Source organism: Corvus brachyrhynchos, unplaced genomic scaffold (genome assembly GCF_000691975.1).
Source record: "Corvus brachyrhynchos isolate BGI_N302 unplaced genomic scaffold, ASM69197v1 scaffold7, whole genome shotgun sequence".
Lineage (NCBI taxonomy): Eukaryota > Metazoa > Chordata > Aves > Passeriformes > Corvidae > Corvus > Corvus brachyrhynchos.
The window spans coordinates 4557862-4582403 of record NW_008239054.1 but is presented as its reverse complement, the minus strand read 5'-3'; the positions used below and the strand labels follow the sequence as shown (position 1 = coordinate 4582403).

The 24542-nt window shown below is 38.2% G+C and overlaps 1 protein-coding gene across 3 annotated transcripts in view; it reads left to right on the top strand.

The window, feature by feature from the left end:
- LPCAT1 (lysophosphatidylcholine acyltransferase 1) overlaps positions 1 to 24542 on the top strand; it is a 64211-nt gene that overhangs the window by 25567 nt on the left and 14102 nt on the right. For 2 of the 3 annotated variants that reach the window (XM_008637524.2, XM_017739097.1), the window contains exons 9-13: positions 2900 to 2982; positions 13599 to 13724; positions 19300 to 19453; positions 20332 to 20430; positions 24328 to 24466. In XM_008637524.2, the coding sequence (XP_008635746.2) occupies positions 2900 to 2982; positions 13599 to 13724; positions 19300 to 19453; positions 20332 to 20430; positions 24328 to 24466 (601 nt within the window). The remainder of the gene's footprint in view (positions 1 to 2899; positions 2983 to 13598; positions 13725 to 19299; positions 19454 to 20331; positions 20431 to 24327; positions 24467 to 24542) is intronic. The other variant, XM_017739098.1, reaches the window with a different exon arrangement.

Below are 24542 nucleotides of genomic sequence, written 5' to 3'. Positions count from 1 at the left end.
CATTTAAAGCCTTTCCTTTCAATTTGTTGTCCTTACGCCTTTTACACAGAGTAATTATATTTTTGTGGACAATTACAGTATTTGAAAAGCGTTATATAGGATATTTGACAGATGTTCTGCAATTCTTTTGCTTTTTGAATAAAGAAGCGGCTATTTAGCTCTGACAGATGGAACTGATGGCAGGGTAAATCAGTAGGAAGAATTAGTGCATATTTACATACACTGTGTTACAATAGTAACATATATTGCATGCTAATCACGGTGCTTATCATTGCTCTGTGTTTGCTTATTTATGCAATCAATTATTCCCAAAATCAAAGAAAGTGCAAAATACCAGCCACTCAATAGTTGTATGTGTTGTAGAAATTTGTGGTTTGTGTTATCAATTTAGTTGGATAAAAAAACAAATGGGATTTCCAGGATAGTGGCCTGTGTTTTGCAGAAGGGCCGGGGAGTGACTGGCTCACGCAGGGCTAAGACAAACCAGCTGGTTGGCAGGATTTTTACCCTTTCTCAGAAACAGTTTTCTGCCCTAGGTGAGTAAAATGGGCTCTTTCACACAGGAGTGAACACTGCAGAGCTTTCTTGATTTTTGAGGCAGCAGCTGCTAGCAGATGTTGAGTTTCTGCAGCTCTTACAGGTCTTGCATAACAAGCTATGATCTTCAGTAGTTCTTGGGGGGAAAAAAAAAGGCAAACTAACTAGTGACCTTCTGAAATATTCCATATAAAGCAGGAGTTGGCAGAGGATAGAGGAGCAGACCTGTTTGCAAGGTTGCTCTCAAGTATGAGGCAGAGTATTTGAGAGCTACTTGTTGAAATCTGTTTTTGTAAGGAAGTGTGGTGAGGACTAGGAATGTAGAGGAAAAATTAGTTGTTCTGTGTTCAAAGTCTCATTTTTCCCCTGTTCTCTGAAGTTTGTTGGTTTATATTCCTGCTCTGTTTCATCAACACAGAGATAGTTGCAAATACCTACCAGCCTGGATACCCCAGTTAGTGCTGATGATCCAAGAACTCAGAGAGACATGCTACAAAACAACTTCAGTGTTTTTGATTAAATGACAGCCAGTAAGATTTAACAGCCAGCAACCAGGATCCAAAGTTAGCTAGTCTGGGCTTCTGTGCATATAATACACGTTCTGGCATACTATATGTGTCATCCAGTATGTGTTTTGAGAAGCAAGCATCTATGTAGGTTTTATAATAGGTTTCTGTAAATATTGGCCCATCCACCCATCAGGTACTTAAAACTGATATGCTGGCAGTGCACGATGAAGAAAGGATATATGATCATCTGCACATGTGGCTTGTTTTGGCTCATGTCTGCTTGTTTTACTGACCTGGCAGCTTCAGTGTTCGTACATCCACGACAGTCTGCAGCAGCTGAGAGTTCTTCTCTTAGTTTTGTTAGTGATGTTGAAATGATTATGCTATTTATGTTGAATTAGGCACAGACACACAGAACACCTCTGAAATCACCTCATATTCAAGTTTGTTCTGTGTTTGGAGAAGTGACTTGATAGCCATTTGCAACTCAAATAAATGGAATGGGGTCTGGAAGTTGAAGGAACAGTCTTTTCATCTCTGTTAACTTCACAGTCTTTGTGGTTTTGTATATTATGTGAGGCTGGTGTACCTACTAGCAGTGTAAACAGCAAAACTCAAAATAAATTCAATGTTTTTCCATTCAGGAAACAGATGAATGTCTAATGGCAGCGTTTGGGTGCTGTTGATCATACCATTATGTATTTTTAAAAACACAGCTAGCTTCATGGTTATTGAGAAGTATTTGCTGAAATTATAAACTTTATATAGGTTCCCCATTTGTTAGGCTCTATTTTAAGGACCAGTGTGAAATATCTGCATCATAATTCCCATTTTTCACTACCCATAGGTATTTGTATGTACTATAACTAAACTTCTTGCAGCTTTTTTTCTAATTCAGAGGCTTTACACAGGGTTTTGAGCATTTTGCTCACTTAGTGCATAAATTATCTCACTGTGCTGTGCTACTAAGAGAGCTGTCTGTTTGGTGCTGAGTAGGAGTGGTGATCAGAGTGATGCCTTCTCATTCCTCCCATCTGAGCAGTTAGTTACTTGGCAGAACAAAATGTTTTGAAGGTTTTTATAGGTGAGACTGGCCATGATCTTGAGGATTATGTAATTTTTCAATGGACACTTAAAAACAGCTTAAAATGCTGGAAGATCTTTTCGTGTAGGCCATGCCATTCTCAAAGCTGCCCTTTCTGCTGCAGGTCTCCAGCAGTTCTGGTTTAATTTTACACTTTACAACATCAACTGTTCTGTGGTTCTCTGGTCATCTGTATTCATTTAGATTTTTTCTTTCAATGGAGTGTTAATGGCTGATGTCCAATTTGAAGGGAAAAGCTTTCAAAATGTCCAACAACAGAAAAACACTTCTCATGTGTGCATTAGGCAGTCATACGTGATTTCAAAATGTGCAGGGGGAACAGTAAATACCTGATGTCCTTAAAATTTGGATTCTTAATATTTAAGCTATAGAACAATATTCCTTTAGTGTGTGGGGGGTTTTTTTGTTATCTGGAAGGAGCTGAACAATACAAGATGTAAGAGAAAGGTTTATGCAAGAAAATATTACTACTTTTAAATTATTTTAAAATTCCTAGTCCCACTTAGAAAAGGAAGGTAAAACTCTGCTTGGGTCCCATGAGGTAAGAAATGAGCAGAGTCAATGTTATATGAATTTCTAGAAGTATGACATATACTTAAGCATTTAAGAGTTTAATTTTAAATATATTCTGTAGTCTTAATACATTTTTGTAAGTAACAACAAACTGTATACAATTTTCACCATAGTGCTGTAAGATATTGTTTAAAATGTTAAATATTTTTGGTATAATTCAGTTCTCTGTATGCAGTTTCTTCCTGTGTATATTCCTTCAGAAGAAGAAAGAAAAAATCCAGTGTTATATGCCAATAATGTCAGACGTGTAATGGCAGAGTAAGTATGTTGTAATACTGAATAAAAATAGATGTGTGATTTTAAGTTTAGAGTGAAGAAATCATGTCACAAAATCAAGTTGGTGTGGTTGTTTGCCTACAAAGAACTTTGTAATGTGCAGGAGTGTCTGCAAGACCTTTTACATAGCTGTTGCTTTCCCTTCTGAGGAGGCCAGAGAGCCACAAATACAGCAAGAACTGTAGGAGTTGATGGGTTTGGGATATTTTTTTCTTGGTTGGTTGTTTTTGGGGTTTTTTTAACATGCCTTCATATAACAAGCCAGTTCTGCTTGCTCCAATGGGTATTTAGTCTTTTGGGGGAAGGGTGCGGTTGAACCTTAGGAAGATAATGTAACTGAATTTTGTGCTATTGGGTTTGCATTTTAAGCTGTGACTATTTTAATGAGGTTAAGAATAGTTTCATGTACTCATTGTTAGCCTGTGGCTATTTCAAATAGTAAAGTGCAGGAAAGCCACTTTCATTAGAAATAGAGGACTGATACAATGCAAATTAATTGAAGTTAATGTGATGACACTTAAAACACTTCTCTGTAGGGTATAATAAAGGCAACATTTAATACTTTCACTCTTCTGTTGCATTTTTTATTAACATCTTCTGCATTCTTTTTTTTGTCCTTTCAGTAAATCTTCCATTAGTCAGTAGATAACTCTTTTGCATATTTACAGCAAACTCTCAGGCCTGTGATCACTAATAAGTCTTGAGAGGTTTATGAATCTTCCTAACCCTGATTTCGAAAGAACTTGTGAAATCTTAATTTCCTTTGTGTAACTTCTCTTCTGTTTCCAAGTTTTGGATTTAAGCCAAAGGCCAGTCTGTAGGTAGTGCCTGAGAATTCTTCTCTGACTGAACCCAAGTCTGTGAGTTTCCTTAAGGTTGTTGGGATGATAATATAGCAATAGATCCATTGTACAAAAGGAGGACATTTCTCAAAAGAGAAAAGAACAAAAGGACCTATTTGAATCATCTTGTCTTAGAGTCAAAAATCTTTGAGGCACTGACCTCAAAGACTTTTGTTGTTAATTAAAGACAATCACCAGTCAAGTATTGTCCTCAGACTTTGTGTAGAAGGCTGAGTTACTAAACCTTCATTCTGAACTCTGCTCCAATCAGATAACAGGGATTGTGTGCTATAAGGAGAAATTTTGAAAGCCTGCAAAAGTTTACAACAACTGCCATGTCACAAGCCGTCCTTTTAAGTGCACTTAGGAGGGAAGACATGATTTTGTTTCTCCTTCCCACCCCTGAAGAATTAGGCATTTGGGGTAACAGAAGAGGGAAGCAGATCTAAAGGGAAGACTGTCAGAATGAGAGATGTCAAAAAAGACTGACTTTGGGATGAAGCACGGGCTGTAGATGCTGTGTTGTTGTGAATAGGAAAATAAATGTGTTTGGGTATCAAAGTTTTGAAATTAAAATGCAGATGAGAATGAAACAGAATGTTGATGCCTGGATACCAGGCATAACTCTAGACCAGTTAACATAAACATAGTTAAAAATTATTTACTTCTGGCCACTTCCAGATGCCTTCTTGTGGCAGTTCTCCAGACTTTCCCAGTTTATTCATGCAGCTTTTGGTACAGGAGATTCCAGCTCAAATGCTGTCAGACTGTTCTGGAGCTGTAGCAGTTGCAACTCAAGTACCTCAGGTGCTGTTTGGTGCTGGCATTGCACTCTGCATTGCTGGGTAAAGGACAATATTACTGCTTCATCTAGATTTGTCTTGCTTTTCTTGAGGATTGAGTCAGTGGCAATGTAGCATCTTGTTGTCATGAGGTCATTTCAGGATCTATTTGGATGTCTGCTTACCCCTCCTCCCCATCATATTTCTCTGGCAGAAGAGTGTAATCCTACTGGATATTTTACAGCATCAAAGGTGGCAGTCCCAGGTAATAATGTATTCGTGAGTCTAGAACCAGTGTTGTGCAAACCTTGTGTCTTGCTCCTGGTTTCAGGAGGAGTCAGTGGAAGTTGCTGAGTGCAGCAATAGGTACAGTTGCCACTCCTGAAATTGTTTGCCTTCACAATAATCTTGATTTGTGAATGGCTTCTATTTAGCATTGAACAAAGCATTTGACAAGATTTCTGTATCTTATGCTGCTTTTTCTTGTTGACTCTTGAAGAATTCTTGGTTTACCCGTATTTGACTAGCTTTTCTGTGGGCAGCCACAGATGTGAGTGATGGTGGTCTCTAGATACTCCATTTCTATATATAAGTGAGCACAAACTATTTCATGAAGGAGATGCTGTCATTCACAGAATTTTGCTTCTTTAGGACATTAGTTTCTTGCATGTTTGCCCAAAAAGTGAAATCCAAAGTGTGCATGTGTTATCGGAACTGGAATTACTCACACAGGGTCACCACTGGCGCTGAACGTGCTTGCCATCCTTTGGGTCATTTTCTTAATTTGCACAAAAGGTATGTGCAGAATAGATTATTCTGCTGTTTATGGTCCCTACTTATCCCTTAATGATCTGCTTCACATTTGATTTTCTCATACAACCCATTTTGAGTGAGTCTGTCTTGTTTGGTCTTTCTGGCCTTGTTCTGACTACTGCTCGGTTTAGTCCATGCCCATCTCACCCACAACGTGCTATCAGGAACTGTGTTTAGAGTCACTTCCAAATCACTGAAAATGTTGAGTGCTTTTAAATATGGCAACAGTCCAGGCTGGTAAAATCAATAAAAAAAATGTGGTGCTATCCTGAACTTTTATTCACTTCATGTTTTCTTTGTTGCTCTAACAAAGTTCTGAAACCACCCTGCTAGTAAGTCATGCCATGTAGGTAAATATTATATTGCCTTACTTTTGTATTACTTGAGCAAAATCATCATTTTGGTCTTCATGTGCACAAGCTATTATCATCTTTTGTTGATGGGGTAGGCAACATGGGTTGTTTTGGTCTGTTACTGAGTTTCACAGTTTCTTCTATATATTTTCTACTTGAGTGTCAGACTCTGGCCTGTGTTGTTTTTTTCAATCTTCAAATTAATAAGTAATAATTTACTGGAGTTATGGTAGTGTTGTAAAATTGTCAGCCACTTGAGACTTCAGTCCCAGCTTTTCCAGAATTATTAGGAACAAATCACTTGACCTTGCCATCACAAGTATTTATTTCTAAAAATTTCTTAGTGATAGAGGAAATATCTCTACCACTCTTAGAACATGGGGAAATACTTACTTTTATTCATAAGACATGTTGTCTTAATTGTTTCCCAATGTAAATTATTTCACATGACAGATTTTTTTTTTCTTTTTTGCCTAATGGCAATTTTACTATCCTTAGCTAGTAGTTAGTTATGTTATTTTTATATATATTTTTTATGCTTTAAAAGGTTTCATTCTTCTTAGCTACATCAGTTGCAACTCTCTATCTGTTTTTACCTCTCTGTGTTGTTTTGCTGCATCACAGTTCCTAATTTATTGATGGCTATTTAAAGAGTGATTTGTTTTGTGGTTTGTTTGGAGTATTTTCCCCTAAAGAAATATATTAGTTGCCTCTTTTCATTGTGGGGTTGTAGCCTTTTGCTGCTGTTCTTAAATGCCTAATTTTCATTAGCAGCTTTATTCTGAAAGACATCTCATAGTTGTAATCCAAGTACTGTTTAAGGTATAGAATTCAGTTTGAAGGTAACTTTTGCTCCCACTTTGGGGGGGGGGGAAGTTAGTTTGTTACCCTGCTATTTATTAGGACTCAAATATGTTTGAAAGAAGTATGTTTGTAACTTAGCTTTTAGTAAGTTGCAAAAATTGATTTTGTACATAGGTGAGCTGATGGTATTGCAGGCAGCTGATGGTGGAAATCTGCACTGCAGGCTCTTTGTGCAAGGCCAAAGTAACCTCACCTGTAATTACAGATATAAGCTGATTAGATGATGATACACAAACACATAAGTCATTTACTAACATGCAAACACAGTTTGTTTTCCTTTTGTTTTAGTTTCTCTTAGAGACTATCTTCAAAACAGGGAAGAATATGTTTAGGTGGTACAATTTGGGAAAAAATGGAAGACAAAATATTGCAAATTTGTTAATTTTTTTTGTATGTGGCACATGCTGAGACTGAAACTTGATGGAAACCAGACACCTTTGCCCCTTTGTGTTTTAAAACTGTAAGCACCTCAGAACTGAAGTTCTGTCAGTACTCCTGATTTTGAGCATTTTGTTTTCCCAGATCTTTCAAGTATTAAACTCGGCATTATAACAACATGTGTGGCACTGTCCAGGAGTTGTGAAGTTTCTTTTTTGGCAAGCCCAGAAAGGCAGACTCTTGTAGAAATACCAAGATACCATAGTACAGTTTGCATTTTTCTAATAACTTTGGTTTTCTTCCTCACTTACAGAAGCATTTAAAGACATGTTTTTATATTTGCAATAGATACTGAAATTGATTGAAGTGCAGCATGTTAGACATGGAACTTGAAATATCTGTCTTCCTGATGTTTTCTCTGACAAGTGCTTGCCAGGATCACTTTCCCCATGTTGGAGCATGTCATACAATTAAAGCAGTGACTTATCAGCCTGACTTATGAGCATTACATTTTGCTTTTGAGAAGTGAATACTTTTATCCACCATGCTGGTGAAGGCAAAAAATATTACAGTAGTCTTCTGTGTCCATCTTCTCTTGTCATCTACACAGTCAAAATCAGGGTTTGTTTCTTTTCTTGCAGGCTCTGACAGAATCAGAATGTGGTCTTTGCCAATATACATGATAGAGTAATGCTAGTTGCTGAAGAGTAGCCTTGAGGATGTGAGTTTACAATAGCTTGCTGGTCTGTCTCATGGCCAGATATTGTATTCAGTGGCCTCCTGAATCTAACTTTGGAAAAACTGCTGTGCTCTGTGCCTGTGCTGACTGAAGTTCCGTGCGTGATTCTGCACAGGTACTGGTTGGATGCTCAGCATTCAGCTTTGAAATCCAAACTGTTTTTTTGGCATTTTTATACCATCAAAGGCATGAGCATCAGTGTAAGTGGAATTACTGTAGAGCTGGAGTTAACAAGCATCCATTTGAGGCATCCATGGTGAAGGGTCTGGAGAGTAAACCATGTGAGAAGTGACTGAGGGAGCTGGGGTTGTTTAGCCTGGAGAGGAGGCTCAGGGGGACCTTATTGCTCTCTACAACTGCCTGAAAGGAGGTTGTTCTAAGCTGTGGGTTGGCCTCTTCTCTGACACAACCAGTGATAGGATAAGAGGAAATGGCCTCAAACTGCTCCAGGGGAGGTTCAGGTTGAACACGAGGAAGAATTTCATCATGGAAAGTGTTGTTAAATATTGGAATGGGCTGCCCAGGGAGATGTTCAGGAAACAACTGGACATGGTGGCACCATGGTCTAGTTGAAAAGATAGTGATCAGTCAAAGGTTGGACTTGATGATCTCATAGGTCTTTTCCCACCTAAAAGATTCTGTGCATTGTTTGGTTTTCAGGCCATACACAAAAATGGAGATGAGATATACATTGTGTGCTCTGTTCATTTCTGTGAATACTGTGAGTGTGGCAGGTGGAGAACATAGTCACGGAACAGGGTTAACTGTGCAGCTTCTTGCCACATTCATTTTCTCAAGGAAGAAATAAATTTTTTAAAGTGAAGTAATACTTCATGACAGTCTGGTTTGAACTGGTTTTTGAATGCTGACAACACAAGGAGAACCTCCTTTGTTTTTTGCCCCTTGAAGATTTGTGATGGGCAAGTCTACAGGACCAACAATTGCAGGATCCATTTTCAAACAACACCAGGGAGAAATACAGCTGTTGGCAGCTTCTTATTCTGTCTTAAAAATTAAACCATTATGAGATAATAGATTCCTGATGTGAACTTCAGACTCATGACTGGACCTTCTTTTGCTTGGAGAATGTCACATAGTAGTTGTCTGAGGAGAGAAAATGGACTACCTACTCTGGCCTTCCAAAACTAAGTAGTTGACAGTTCTTCAGCTTGGGAAAGGATGGAAAAAAAAGTGGAGGGTTGTTTTGAAGGTCAGGAAAATCATGAGTGTTCTGGAAAAGCACAGTGAGGGAAGTCTTACTTTTCATAGCAGAAGAGATGGAAAGCACTTAACAGTAGATCAGCTGAAAGTAAACAGAGTAAGTCTTTAAAACATGCAAAATTGTAGCATTCATTAGCAGATAGATAAAATGACTTCATCAGAGCTGAGATTTACTGTAAAAAACCTGTGGTTAATTAGTGATTCTAAAACATAGTGGTACAAAAGGTCTCTGGTTCAGGAAGTTCCTGTACAGATGACTGCTAATAAGTGGAGTTACTTGTCCACTGTGTTTTGTATGTCTTTTTACTGAATATTGGATAATGAAGAAAAATGCCAAATTAGATAGAATTCTAATGTTTTCAGCACCCTATAAAGCTTACAGTTGATATAAAGGGGTTTTTTTGAGCAGCCTGTGGAATATTCTCTTGATTAGTTCACAGTTCTGCTTATTAACAACGTAAAACATTTTGAAAGTGTTTTTGTTGAGACGTAGGCTCAGAATGTCCCAATATTGCCTGTACTATTTTTCTCCCTTTGCATAATATTCCAGCAGTCACATTCTGTTTTATGTTTGGCATTTTGCTGCATAGTGGATTGGTATGCAGAAAATGAGGACGTTAATAATTCATTTTATATTATCACTGCACAAATGTTAGATATAGAGAGCTGTTTGGTGTAAGACATCAGGATATAACAAGTACAACTGTTGTGTTTAACCAATTGGGTTTGCAGGAAAACTTTTGGGTTTTTGTTCCATTTGGGTTTATTATTTTCAAGTGACCCTCTGACTTTGAAATTTTATGTAGTGTGATATCATGACAGGTAAGTAGCCAGCACCGCAGGGAGGGCAGGGAAGGAAAAAGTCTTAAGGTATGTCAAGCCAGGCATTCATGTCAGGCCATATAAATCTGCTGAACTTTTTAAAAGGCTAGGCTCACATTAACTGACTGCGAAAGCAGAGGTAGTTTGAAGAAAAGAGAGGGGAAGAATGCTTTCAAATGAAAATACGGGAAAAATTTTTATTTTTAGTTTATTAAATATACAGGATTGTACTTGTGATTTGCATCTCAAATGGAAATTATCTTTTTTCTTTTTCCTTTTTTTTCCAATTGAAGTAGAAAAAGATTGCCCTGGAGGGTAAGTTAAAATAGTTGATAAGTGGTTCTGTAGAAAATCCTGTGAGTTGCGGTTGTACCAAGGCCTTAGAGTGAACTCTAATATGCCAGGCTTTATTCTAAGAAATTAAAAAATTCACAAGTCTTAGCATAAATAATGAACTTCATATGTTCCCCAGCTTCAGTTTTTTTCAGCATTCTGAGCTGAAATCAAGGTCCTTAAAGCTGCTAGCCCTATACAGCTTGTGATTTTTCTTCTGAACTCGAGAGCCCCTTGAACTCTTATCTGGCCTCGGTTGATTCTGATTGAACTCTGCTTGGAGCAAAAGTGTTTCTTTCCTTCCTCATTTCTGATCTTTGTTATTGTGAAAGTCTGGAAGTATATGTACCTTGTTTTAAGTTCATTTGGTTTGATTTTTTGTTTGGTTTTTTTTGTTTGGTTGGGTTTGTTCTGTCCAGCAGCTGGAAAATTGCAGCAGGTGAACAAGAGAAGCTGCTTTTGTCTTTCTCAATCCCATTTTGTGTATGTGTTGACATTTAACATACATGTAGGTATTGTTGTGGGGATTTTCCTGTACTGTTAGCTATGTAAGTCTGGACCAACTACCACCCCTTTTATAAGGGGTGCACAGTGCTATAAAAAGATGCAGGTTGTGCTTTCCCCTTGTGGTTTGGCTGAGTCTGAAATGACCCCTGGTTTTGTTTGGAATTTGTTTTGTATCTTACGTTTGGTTTTGATTTTTTGTTGGTTGTTTGTTTTGGGGGTTTTTTTATTCCTCTTTGGCTGGGCTCCTTCCAACATAATCAGGGACCATTATTTAGCAGTTATTTAAACCTGGCATTGGTGCTGGGCTGGCAGTCAGTCAGGCTTCAACCCTTCCCCCAGGCTGAGTGCCCTAATCTTTCCTAGTCGTCTTTCTTTTGATGCGTTGGAAACGTGTCTTGCTTTTGGTTTTAACAGGCTGTTGTTTCTTGCTTTGGCTTGTCACCTTATGGTTATGTTTTAACTTGTCCATCTTCTCTGTTTCCCTTGAGAGAACGCTTGAGTTTCTTTTGTTTCTTTAAAGTCACTTTATTTTAATTGCCACCTTTAATCAGTTTCAATGACACTAATTTTTTTTTTTTTTTTGTCCTTTCGGAATCTTATTTGTTGAGTGCCTTACCACTTCTCCTGATTCCCTAATATGTCCAACAGAGGAACACTTTACTCTTTTTTTAACTTACTTTTAACAAGCTTCCCTTTTTGCGTGTAGTTCCCCTGTGCTTCAGCTGATCGCCTCGAAGTCCCTGTATTTCTGTTACATGCTATACCTAGTGTGGCCTGGAGAACTGATGGATTTTGGTGTAATGTGCTTGGCTGGGCAAGACCTTTGTTTATTGTCCCATTCTTTAATGGAACTGCTCTGCGTAGTACTGCCTGTAGCATGTCCTTGCTGGAGACAGTTGATGTGGAAGTCTGTAGGGACGATGGAGTGCACAGATGGTACGAAAGAGGGGAATAGGAAGTTACCTCAACTGGCAGGATAGACTCTGCTTCCTTTGTCCACTCCTTTTTCTTCTTTCGAGGAGAATTGATTTTGTATTGTAAAATACCAGGGATTTCATCTTGTATAATACAACGGTGTATTGAATACTATAAAACAGAAGTCTTGACATGCTTGCAATGCCTGATCTCTAAGTCAGGTTGAACTCGGAAGTGGATTTAAATCCCCACAGCATGAGGAGTTCTTCATCTGTATTTTACACACTTGTTGCTAGGTTAACCATAAGTCTATGGGATGAGGTAAGGTATCACAAGAATTTTGTCCATTCCATTAAGGTGATTTATTGGTTTACAAATACTGCTAGGACACTTCATAGGAGGAGTGGATTGCTGAAACAACAACAGATAAAGCAGAGAAAACTTTTGAGGAACTGGATTTAATTGCTTAGATCCCCAGTATGAGGCAATCAAATCTTCAACACTCTGCTTTTAAGATGACTTTCCTGTGTACCTGAATCATTTGGTTTAGTTGGCTTTGTCCTTTTGCTCCTTTCTCTTTGTTGTTTTTTCTTAGGAAGGGGGAGGCTATTCAGCCAGGATCACTACCTTTTATGTCCTTGTTTTGTGCATAAATGGCTTATAAATAATATCCGGGGTTTTTGCCATATTTGGTACTTTTGAGCTTGGCTATTTATTAGTGAGGTGTTCTTCCTGATTGTTTGACTTTCTCAGCCTTAAAGAGAGAAACCCTGATCAGTACCTTTAAGGTTTAGTGCATGTCCTGTATATCAGAATTCCTGAAGTTTGATAATTAATTGGTGGACAGAAGAGAACTAGCTTATGTTATTTACCTTGGTATTCAAAGGCATTGGAATGAGATTCTGAGGAAGAGACTGTTTGACAGAAATTGTTTGTTGCATGAGAGAGAACTGCCATTACAGAACAAACTATTTATTACGAAGCACAGAATTGAATGCAGAGTTTTCATCAAAGCTGAAATTAGTGTGGCAGGCCTCAGGGTTTTGCATCAATCTTGCCATTAGTGTATATTAACTTCACATATGAAAAAGGTGGTTAGCAGTAAGGCAGACAAACTGTAGATGAAAAGAATAAAGCTAAGTCAATAAAAAAACTTTGTGAAGATTTCATCAAACTAGAAAGGTCTGCATAAAGGAGATGATGCTCCTTACTACTCTAAGTAAAATCAAGTATAATAGAAAATGTGGCAGATGAGTAGCTTATATGGAGCAGTGTTGGCTTTCTAAATTGCTTCTTATGTTTGTACACTGAATTCTTAAAGGCCTCTTTCACACCAAAGTGTCTTTCTCTCAACTTTGCCACAGCAAATGCAGGGCAGCTGTAATATCAGGATTTCCATCAATTATCTTTTGGTGCTACAATTACTACAGAGCATCAAGTCAGAAGTAAAGCAAAAACCAATACTGAATTTTTTGGTGTATAAAGTCTTGGGATTATTTTTTTTTCTACTTTTCTTATGTCATACATTTCAAAATAACTAACTTGCTTGGAGTTTTAACTACACTTGCTTTTATGTTATGTTCTACCTGTTCTTTGTTGAGGAATGTTGCCTTTTTTTATAATATTAATATTAGCTACAGGTAATAGCTGTTCTGCTCACGTAATTGCACTAACACATTAATAAATCACAATAAAAATATTGGACACAATTGTTAATAAATGTGTTCTAGAGTAAAAATTTTGAAATCTTAGTTTTTCACTTCTGTGAAATGGATATGTCTATGAAAGTGTATGCACTGCCCAGTTTTTGCCTTTTGTTCTTGCATATTTTCATGGACTCAGTCAAAGTAGATGTTCTGCAATGGATCGAGTACCCTATTTCATTTTCGCTATGTGAACTTTTATGAGCTCTATGGTTTTTCAGAATAGAGAGCATAATTGTTACAGGATTTCTTGCTGTGAAAAAGTGATTATTTTGTTTAGTCTTCTTAGATTGTCTTGTTTACAGTATTTCTTTGGTTTATTCAAGGGCATTGGGAGTTTCAGTGACAGACTACACATTTGAAGACTGTCAGCTGGCTTTGGCTGAAGGACAACTTCGTCTGCCTTCAGACACATGTCTTTTAGAATTTGCAAAGCTTGTGAGAAGCCTTGGGTGAGCATATACAATATTTATATGTAAGGTGCATCTATGTTTATATAGTTTTCCTGTCATGTGACAATATTGCTTTTATAAATAAATAAATATGGAATGTCATCATACAGTCAGGGAGACACCAGTATAAAATTAAACTAGTACTGTACTTCACTTGCAAGCAGCACCCCTGAATCCTAATGAGTAGAGTAGGTTGTAAAGTTCTTATTTTCTGTCTGACAAGTGAGCAGAGTGAGTCTGAATCGTTCATTCCTGACCTAGAAGACGCTTTCTGAAGAGGATCACAAATACTGTGGGATTCCTAATATTTGATACAGTTAAGAGTCAATTGCCTTTTCCTGTGACATCTGTGCAGGGAAAACAAGTGCTGCCAATAGCCATCTTGTGACTGGATTAACCTTGCAATAGTGAAGATAGAGGGGTCACCCTTTCCTGAGAAGCACAAGGTGGTAGTTGATCTTCTGAGCAGGTCACTGCCAGATGGACTTTCTAGTGGAGCTGTAGGTCAATGCATGCAGCGTGGATCCTCTCTTCTTTCTTCCCATAGCACCATTTCCTGTTGGCTTTACCTTTCAAAAAAGCCTCAGCAAACCTGAAAAACTCACCTAAACCAAATAGTAGAACTTGCTGCTGTTTTCCAATTTTTCTCCTGCTTCTCCAGTGATCATATTGAGCAACCATGAACTAAATGTACAAGCCTCATCCTATTAACTCTCAATACGCAAACACCCTTTTTCATTTTCTTGTCTCATCACCCAAAAGTAGAGAGCACAGTTTAATGTTTCCATTGTGTATTTTATTTTCCTTCACTAATTTTTCCTTCATCTTCAGCTTGTGTACATAAATGAAAATGAAGAAGAGCAAGCTCTGTTGGAGAATAAGGAATGTAGGACAGCACACATCATGAATTCAGATGACAAGCATATATTAAGCTATTGTCAGGTCCTTCATCTGAAAAGTATTCTGTTAGGATAGGAGAGACTTCTAAGGGAAAAGAAAGATTCTTACTTTGTTTCAAAGGCTCTGAATTTACAGTACTAAGGAATAAAAGCAAGTGAAACAAAACAAACCAACCACCCATGTCTCTTATTATGCAGTTGATAATCCCGGGATTCAGTTTAATCCTCTTGTTAAGTTGTCTGGCTTCTGTCTGCTCAATTTAAAGCTGTTCTTTGAAATTATGCTTCTCTAGGGTTTTGTTTTGGCCTCTGAAACAGTTACATGCATTTGTGAGTGAGGTTTGCTGCAGCACAGAAGTTCTCTCTGGTTTGAGCGATTAATCATCAGTGAACTATAATCCTCTCTGAATTTGGGCATGTGCCAATAAGAAGGATATTATGATGGTATTTTTCTGGCACAATTGGATGAAGATTGTAATGTGACTTCATCTCTAATGCATGTTTGATAATAATGTAGTCATTTTGCTGTTTATTCAAAGGTTTTGAGGCCAGGGAGGCATTAAGATCATCCACTTACATCCCTAAATAACTGGAACAGTAAATTTTATCCAATGGGTTTTTCATCCAGTCTTAGTACTTGTTTTTGAGCAATGATGTACCTTCGAGATAATGTCCAGTTTTAGAAGATTCTATAGCAAGACAAATTCAGAGTTCTTTGTGGTTTAGATGTTTTGAAATCAACTTACACCTCAGTTTGCTACACTGAAGAGTTACTTCTGTGTACATTATGTGTCTACAGGATTCATTTTCATTGTCTGTAAAATTTGCTTAGTCTGTGCTCAGCTGGATGGGATCCAGTCCAGAATCCATGCAGGCATAGCAGAGAGTTCTCATGCTTCATCTAAGGAAGAGCTCAGGCTCTGTTAACAGAGCTGTACACCACACTCTGTGATAAAATGACTGCCTTATCAGTGAGATCAATTGATCATAGACTTACCTTCTCAAATTGTGCATTCATTAGTCCTCAAGCAGTCGTGTTTCTCTTCAGTCTGATAATTTGTCTGACCAACAAGCTGATTGCTAAGCTATGTGCAGTCTATGTTATTGCTTTCATATTTTTTTTTCATACATTGCAAATCCTCTGCTTCATTTGATGATTTATTCTGTAATTAATTACCCCACTGTTTAAAGTGAATCTCTGTTTTTACTTGAACTGGATCTATTGCCATGTTCTGGACATTAAATCTTGTTTGGATTTTGTGCCTTACTAAGACTTCTTTGGGTATCTCCTCCTTCAGGAAGTGTTAATACAGTTAATTAAGTCTAGTCTCTGTCTTTTTATGAGACACTTCTTAGAAGTAGTATCTTGGTAGTTGCCTGCAAGGAGATCCTTGAGTTCTGATTTGAATTGATTTGCTCCTATTGTTTCAAGCTTCTGTTTGTTCTAATTCCCAATATTACTTCCTCAAGTTGACCATGAGGATCCTTTTAGGCCATGCAGCTGTAGGCTACCAAGATCTGCAAGAACCTCATAGGCTGGTGTCTTTCTATTCTTGCTCAGCAGCCTTTACCATCCAGACTACAATGCAGAATTCTACTCTCCGTGTGTAGAATTCTGCATGTGCCTGAAATGGTGGTCCAGACTGTAGGCAGAACTTTGCATCCCCAGAGTAATAACCCTCACATCTAACTACCAGTGCTGTAACTTCAGAGTACTCAGAGGTCATCTATGACAAGGGAAAAAACCTCTGGAGGATGTTTACCGTCTCTGTTTGTGATGAAAGCAATACTCTCCACTACAGGAGGTGATCATGGATCAGGCATGACAGCAAATACCAACCATGGCAGCCCCTGCTTTTGTGGATCAAGGCAGGGTGTGCCAAGAGTATTCAAGGTCAGTTTTGCAATTTTTCAATATATTTGCTCCATTATGGCAAGAAGTTGCACAGAAGTACATCAGCAAACATAAAACTGAATGTATTGTGCTTTTCTGGCTTAGGGCATGTTTCCCTGTACTTGCAGTTTACAGTAGCTAGCTACAAGATCCAGCTGTTCTTTCAGCTCTCTGAGACACTAGAAGGTTTTTGCAGGTTACCCGCATGCAAGAAATGAGCTTGTCTTCAAATAGTCAAATACAGCTAAAACTAGCTTACTTGCTAAAAATAGTGATAATTATGCTGTAAAATATTCTACCTTCAGGGATCTGTTTTTTCTTGTGAAGTGTGCTGTGAAGAATTTAATATCCAGGGCTGTTAATCTTGAAAAATGCCCTTTCCATCTTCATGGACTCGGGAATACTTCTTGTTCCCTTTCTAATGTGCACTGACCTAAAAAATGAAGCAAAACACCACAACAGCAAATAATTTTATATATCATAAAGCCTAGATCCTGCATGGAAACCATTGAGCCAACAACCACGATTTCAAGAGGAAAGACATTTGCTTTGGCTTTCTAGAATTTATGGTCTCCATTGGGATAAAAGTAACAACTGTAAAGGAATTGGGACATTCAAACCTTTTCACATTGGTTCAGAACTTATTATGAGATTTGTGCTTGGCTTCAGAAGACTTCAGTTGAGCAGCTTATGGTCATCAACATATTAATTACTTTCTGATTTTGAAGAGCTAGAGGGAAGTGAGCCCACCTTGGATTACCAGAAGCACAATGAAGTCACACTCAAGTTGAAACAGTTTGCCTCACTGATCCACATACTGCTTTTGAGATTGCCTCACATCTCTTTCTGTATTTATAAAACACAAACCACAAGATGTCTGTAAGATTTGTGGTGAGCCATGTTACTTCCCATACAAGGTTTTGCCTTCAAGCTTCTTTAGCTTTTCAAACTTAATTACTGGTGAAGATCTTGCAAGTCTTGAGTGCTGTTCACCAGATGAGTACTCCCTCAGTTCTAGAAGGTGAATTTTGAGACACTTCATTGCAAACAAAATCTCTCTGATTTAGAGACAAATGTTACACTACATATTCTGCGTCAGTGGGGGCTTATCTCAAGGATTTAGATGCCAGCTGTCCTCATGCTACAGTTAAAATCCATTTCAGCTACTGCTCTGGGATGTATTATCAGTGGACACTTCTTGCATGTAATCCTGCATGTGAGAAGCTGAGTTCTGTGTGTGTCTCAAATCCTCTATGGACTCTTTTTGGTTTTGTTCCTTCTACTTTTCTACTTGATCATGGAAAATGAATGTTTGCAGAGGGGTGTCTCACTCTTTTGTACTGTCTAGGACTAATTCTTAAGATAGGTGTTTTAATGCTAGGATGGAGAACTTGTGAATGTTCTATAGGAGCCATGGGTTTCTGGAAGAATTCTTGCTTGTTCAAGTCTTATAATTCAGAAATACAGGTCTTGGAATTGTTTAGTTAGTACATATTGGTAAGTCAGTATAGGTCATGACAGACAACATGAGAGTTGTATTTTTACTTAAAAGTCATGAGGTTTAGGAAGGGTCACTACAGCAAGTGATCAAGTTCTGGAGCTGGTATATCAGATAATCTTCCTAGCAGAAATGCTCTTATCTTTTTTCAGAAGCTCCTCAGAATGCTGATATTAAGCATTTTATTCATTCTTGTAACTGAGAGGAAGCTGCTGAGGAGTCCCAGCTGCAGTCTGGGAACAGTTCTGGTGTAAGCTTCTGAGTTGTGTGAATAACTACTTTTCCTTGTCTGCAGCAGCAAACAGCAAAACAGGCAACTGCAGAAGGACACTGTAGAAGATTTTGCTGGCAGCTTTTGCCTTCAGAGTGGGAAGTTTGGATGCCCAAGTTACCCTCAATCAGTTCAGAGGAGGGTAGATCAAGATTTGCTTGATGTTGTATTACAAGGAAAAGTTACTTTTCCTTGCATCATACTGCAGCACCATTTATTTTATTCATAGTAAGATTATTTGGTAGGGGTTTTTTTGTTTGGTTTTTGTGTTTGTTTTCTTTTGCAAAGCCAAAACAGGAAGCTTGACTTAGGAAAAAAACTAACCAACAACCATGCAGTAGATATCTGCATAAGTATACAGCTGTTCATTCAGCATTCGAGGTATGGCTTTGCAATGGGAAGGACTGAGGAAATGCTGTAGCTGTATGAACTGCTAGAATTTTGTTTGGGTTACCATTACCTCATAATGGTGTCCAGCTAAAGACTGAATGTGATAAATGAGGACTGACAAACAGGATTAACAGTATAATCACTATTATGTAATCCCTGATCTTTTTTTTTAAGGCAAGATGCATCATATCCTTCCTGTTCAGTGACATTAGTGAATTTGGAAACATAATTTGTTTGTGTTACTGTCCTACAATACAGCCATATTCAGGTGACTTAAATTCCACCTCGTTCTCCATGCTTGGAATTTACTAGCTAGTTCTAGACTGTGTTTCTTCCTGTTGAACTGCTTACACATACGGCTTATAACCAAGGTAGACTGAAGGACGTGAGTTTGTCCCGGGTTCTTAAGCCCTTGCAGTAATTCTTAAAACAGTTTGAGAACTAATGGGAGCTTTAAAATTACAGAAATATAGTATTTTATAATAAAGTTGTGTAATAATTCTTAATCCAGACTTTGTAATGCTTTACACCATTATCATCCATTGTTTCATTTGATATTTTGAAATATGTATTGTTAAAACTGGGTTGATTTTTAAAATCTGCAAAAATAATACGCTTTATAGGCTGAAGCCAGAAAAACTTGAAGATGATCTTGATAAATATGCTGCAAGTGCCATGAAAATGAAGAAAGAAAAGGTTGATCTTAAAGAATTTTCAGCCTACTTGGAATTTCCAATTTCTCAGACATTAGAAAGTATGTTTGCACTTTTTGATGAGGTAAGAAGCAATATTAAGTTTTAAAATTTTATTACTTTTGGTAAACTCTACTTTAGCCTACTTCTGTTTCAATCGAATTCACTGAGGTCTTATTCTGAGCACTTCATAGTATTTGCTTGCTGCACTTCCCTTTCAGCAAGGTAAGGGCACATATCAGCTAAATAAAGCATTCCTTCAGGTAGAACTTAAAAGGAGTATCAGCTGGACAAAACCTGTTTTTTTCTAGATGCAAAATATGAAGAGGAAGAAAGGGTCAGGCGAGACCTCTGCTGCTGCTCATTGCAGCTGAATGCAGTGTCTGGTAGCTGATATTTCATTTACCGTGTAAATAAATATAAATAAATATAAATAAACTTGTTCTTCTACAGTGCCCGAAACCTGAAGGATCTTGGCAAATGAAGCAGTTTTTCATTCCTCTGGCAATCAGTCAGAATGGAGAAATGATGATTATCTTTGTCAGGATGAGGTGCTGTCTGGACCAGGAGGTGGATATGTCCACAGTGTTCTCTCTTGGAGCAGATGTCATGTATTCAGGGCTTAAATTAGGGTGTGTTGTCCTCTGGTTCTCTGGTTTTAATTTCAGCCCAGTAATTCAGATGGTTTAATGGAAAAAATCTTAAATATGCAAGTGAAGGGTGACAGAAGCAGCACTGTCTTCCAAGAATATTTAAACTATGACTTTTGACTGAGACTCTGAGAAGGACCTGCAGGGCTTTCACCCAGGTTCTTGTCCTCATGTGATTTCATTTCAGTGAGACTGGTTTTTTTGTTGTGGCACGTGTAAAAATCTTTCTGAATATTCTGTATTTTTAGCAACTGTTAGTTATGAAAATTCTCAGACAAACTGCACTGTTTTGAGGGGAGGTTTTCCTTCACAGAATGAAGATGGCATAATTGACATTCGGGAATTTGTCATTGCTCTGTCAGTTGTCTGTAAGCCATCCAAAACTCTGGAAACAATTCAGTTGGCATTTCAGGTAAGCAGCATTTTTTTGCTCTATGTAGTTTACTTATTTTTAGAAATTGTTAATACTGGCGTTAGACTCAATAGAAGTTTCCACATTCCCTTTTAATACTTAATTACATTTTAAAACGGTACTAATGGAAAATTAGATTAAGAGTTCACATTAACAGGGAATGCATTTCAAGTGTGAGTTGTGTAAAATTATGGAAGCTTGCTGTTTGAAATTTTTCTTTGTAGAATTCTGGTAGAATCCTTTTCAGCAAATTAAGTCTCAAACCTCAAGTCCTTGGTATTGATTCCTCTAAACAAACCGGCTGTTGAGTTGTACTTACTACTCTTAGAATGTTTCAACCAAATCTAATTTTTCAAGTTAATAAAGTATTTTTTAAATTTTTCCTACATGTTAATAGAGTATTTTTTTTTAATCTCCTTTTTTCTTCTTGTAAAGATTTTCTTCCCTCTTAGTCTTACCATGTTTGTGTGGTGGTCGTGAAGTCTTTGTCCAGACTTGATGCTTCCCAGAAGTGCTCCTGATCTTGCTCTAGCCTCAGTGGTTTGTCGTAGCATCACCATAGATTGTTAATGCAAGCTTTTTGGGAAAGTGACAGCAGCAATGCTTAACCAATGGGTTTCTGACACCTCGATGTATTAATTTTCAATTAATTTCTTTAATATTACTGTTTCAACATGCTGCATCCTGCATCATCTTCTCTCTTTGCCTTGAATTCACATGGTCTTCAGTGTTACTGAAACTGAGAAGTGCTAAGTCTTGATGCTGTCTTCACTAGTGAATGCATGGAGCTGAGAGCATTCAATTGCATGGTGCTACATTGCAGCCTTCTTTTCTGTGTAGTTGTGTTCAGGTTCTTCAGCATGACGACTTCAACTACGTCTTGCTGAAGAAATGAGGCTCCTGTGAATGCTTAGTGTTCACATGTATCATTCTTACCCTTCGGCCAGAATCCAATAAATTTGGCAAAGGAGGAAAGAGCAAAAATTATTAGTTCCTACAAATATTGTGGGAAATCTGCCACTAGTAGCTGCTGTTATCTACTTCTTCTGAGGGAAAAGCTGACAGAAAGGTCTCTGTCCTGACTTCATCTACTTCAGCTATGAAATGGCACAGAGAAATAGTCAGGTGCTGTTTGGTCAGCTCCATGTCTTCATACTAAAATGAACAAATTTGAAGTAAACGTAAAGGGGGCTTTGGGGAGTTCTTTTTTTTAATTTAGCTGTCATGTTTCATAATGTGCAATATCATTTTATCATTTGAGAGGAAGAAAAGCTCAGATAGGGTGGTTATTTTCTTTCTGGAAGCATTTGAAGTTAATAAAACTGTTTCTTAGGAAAATTTCTGTTCTTCCTTATCTGCTTCATTCTCCAACTCATAATACATAATTTTGAGTTACTTTGTTAATTACAAAATATAAACTGCAAAGAAGCTTTATGTGTGTATTAAGAAGTACTCAGCCAGGGAAAACAGGTTTGGCTCATTTTATCCTATTAGTGATGATTGGAAGAGTTACGAAAAGTCTCAAGCTGAGGAAATTTTGCTCGTTCTAGGAGAAAAAAAAAAAGAAAGAGCCATTTTAATCCATTCCTACCTCCTGTCCTGACTTCACATACAGTAAGATATTCACACAGCTTACTTGGACCCGTTGAAGGATCTAGCCAGTTCATGAGTGTATGACTTTGAACAGGTGCTGTCCTCTGCCTCCTGCTGCTTTTTGCTGTCATTTGCTTTCAGAAAAAGTGCAACATTTCACATAGCTACACGTTTTAGAAGTGAGAGTGTTTAGTATATGACTGAAGAACTTGAAAAATAGTATCATTATATGGAGTTGATACGGAAGTGGGGGGCGTGAGAGATACACCTGAGGGCTGTGCTGCCGTTCAGTGGGATCTTCACAGGCTAGAGGGTTTGATGGGGAGAAACCCAATCAGGTTCAGCAAGTGCAGGCCAGTGCAGGGTCCTGCACCTGGGGAGGAATAGCCCCAAGTACCAGCACAGGCTGGGGTCTGACCTACTGGGGAGCAGCTCTGCAGAGAAGCACCTGGAGTCTTGGTGGATGACAGGCTGACAATGAACCAGCAGGGCCCTTGTGGCCGGGGGGCCAGTGGGATGCTGGGGTGCACTGGGAACAGTGTGGCCAGCAGGTGGAGGGAGGTGATGCTTCCCCTCTATTCAGCTCTAGTGGGGCCACATCTGGAGAGCTGTGTCCAGTTCTGGGATCCTCAGTACAAGGAAGATGAGGAGCTACTGGAGAGAGTCCTGTGGAGGCCACAAAGATGATGAGGGGACTGTTTAGTCTAGAGAAGAGAAGACTGAGAGAGGATCTCATTAATGCATGTAAATATCTCAAAGGTGGGTGTCAAGACAATGGTGCCAGACTCTTTTCAGTTGTGCCCAGCAACAGGATGAGGAGCAGTGGCCATAAACTAAATCACAATAAGTTCCACCTCAATATGAAGAAGACTTATTTATGTTGAGGGTGGCAGAGCACTGGAACATGCTTCCCAGGGAGGTTGTGGAGTCTCCCTCTCTAGAGACATTCCAAACCCACCTGGATGCTGTCCTGTGCACCCTGCTCTAGGTGACCCTGCCTTGGCAGGGGGTTTGGACTAAGAGCTGCACTCCGGTGTAAGTGCTACACCTTCCCTTCTGAACTGCTAAAGAAACAAAAGGCTGTTGTAGATCTTGTCAATATGGTGTTCGTGAACCTGACCACCCAGTACTACCTGACTGCTTGTTCTGTCAAAAGGTAGCAGGTTTTATTTAAGAAATGTCTTGTCCTTTCCCCTATTCCTGTGAAACACTGTGCAGGTTAGGTGCTGGGGGGGTAAAGGCACGATTCCTGATTTGAGCATATGTTGTCTTCCATGGAACTTCAATATTTTTATTCCACTGAGGTGTGCTACCTCATGACAACAGCTTCTGCTTGTGTGAAAAATACATACTTATGCCTGTTTTGTTCAATCTCATCAGTTCCCACCTTCTCGATGATGTAGAGAAATGAAAAGGAAGTTTCCAAAACAGCACTTTTTACATTGTTTGATGTTTGCAGTGTTACCATGCTTGAAAAGGAGACAGGAATGTTTCAAAAACTCTTCTCTCTCACTTTACATTGTACAGGCAAATTGAGTTATCTTAAGGAAGCTTAATGAAGCTGTATTTCGTACAGATGTTTTGAAGTATTCAGGTCCATTTCTCAGGGAAAAACTGCACATATGCAAAGATGGAATGAGACTATGAACAATTATTCTTAGTTATCAATCTGTCAGTAGTAAAACTAACTCCTTCTGTGAGGTAACTTTTTAGGATGTAAGATTATGCAAATTCTTGTTTTCTAGAATAAATACTTGTAGAAAATTATATGCCCATCACTGATGTATGGGGTAGGATTCTCCTGATTAATACCATTTAGATACAGGCATTTTATGCCAACTGGCTTTTGGATTTTGGTCAAAGGAATCTTGAGTTTTACATCTGACCAAGTGGAAATGGTATCTGATTTAAGCTGACCTAAATATATCTCTCAATACCACAGACTGTCTTGGAGTTTAGACATGTAGCTCAATGGACTGAATATTATTCTCATTTATATATTTGCAAAACTTGTTAGTGATTGACAGTCTTGTCACTGAGTATCACTGTAATTCCAGTGGTTAGGCATGTAAACATAGGACTTTCTTCTGAATATTACAAGCTTTACTTTCTAAGCATACACAGGTGAACTGATGATGATATCTTTTACCCAGACTAATCTGAAATCCTTGATATATCACATCAGTCTGAGAATGACTAGAATTTCTAATACCAAATTTTTATTTCGCTTTACTTCAATGTAGTGCTGTTTCTAGGAGTTGGCATTCAGCTTTGCATGATTTATCTTGCTGTCTTGATTTATAGCTGTACCAGTCAGAAAGCGGAACTATAACAGAAGAGGATTTAGCTCATATTCTGAAGACTGCCATGGGTGTGTCACAGATTGATGTTACACATCTTTTTAGGGCTGTAGATGAAGACGAAAAAGGAAAGATTACATATGGTAAGTATTCTAACTGCATCTGAACTGGCACAAAATGTCTAAGTTGCCTGCACTCACGTTGATAAACAAAGAAGTT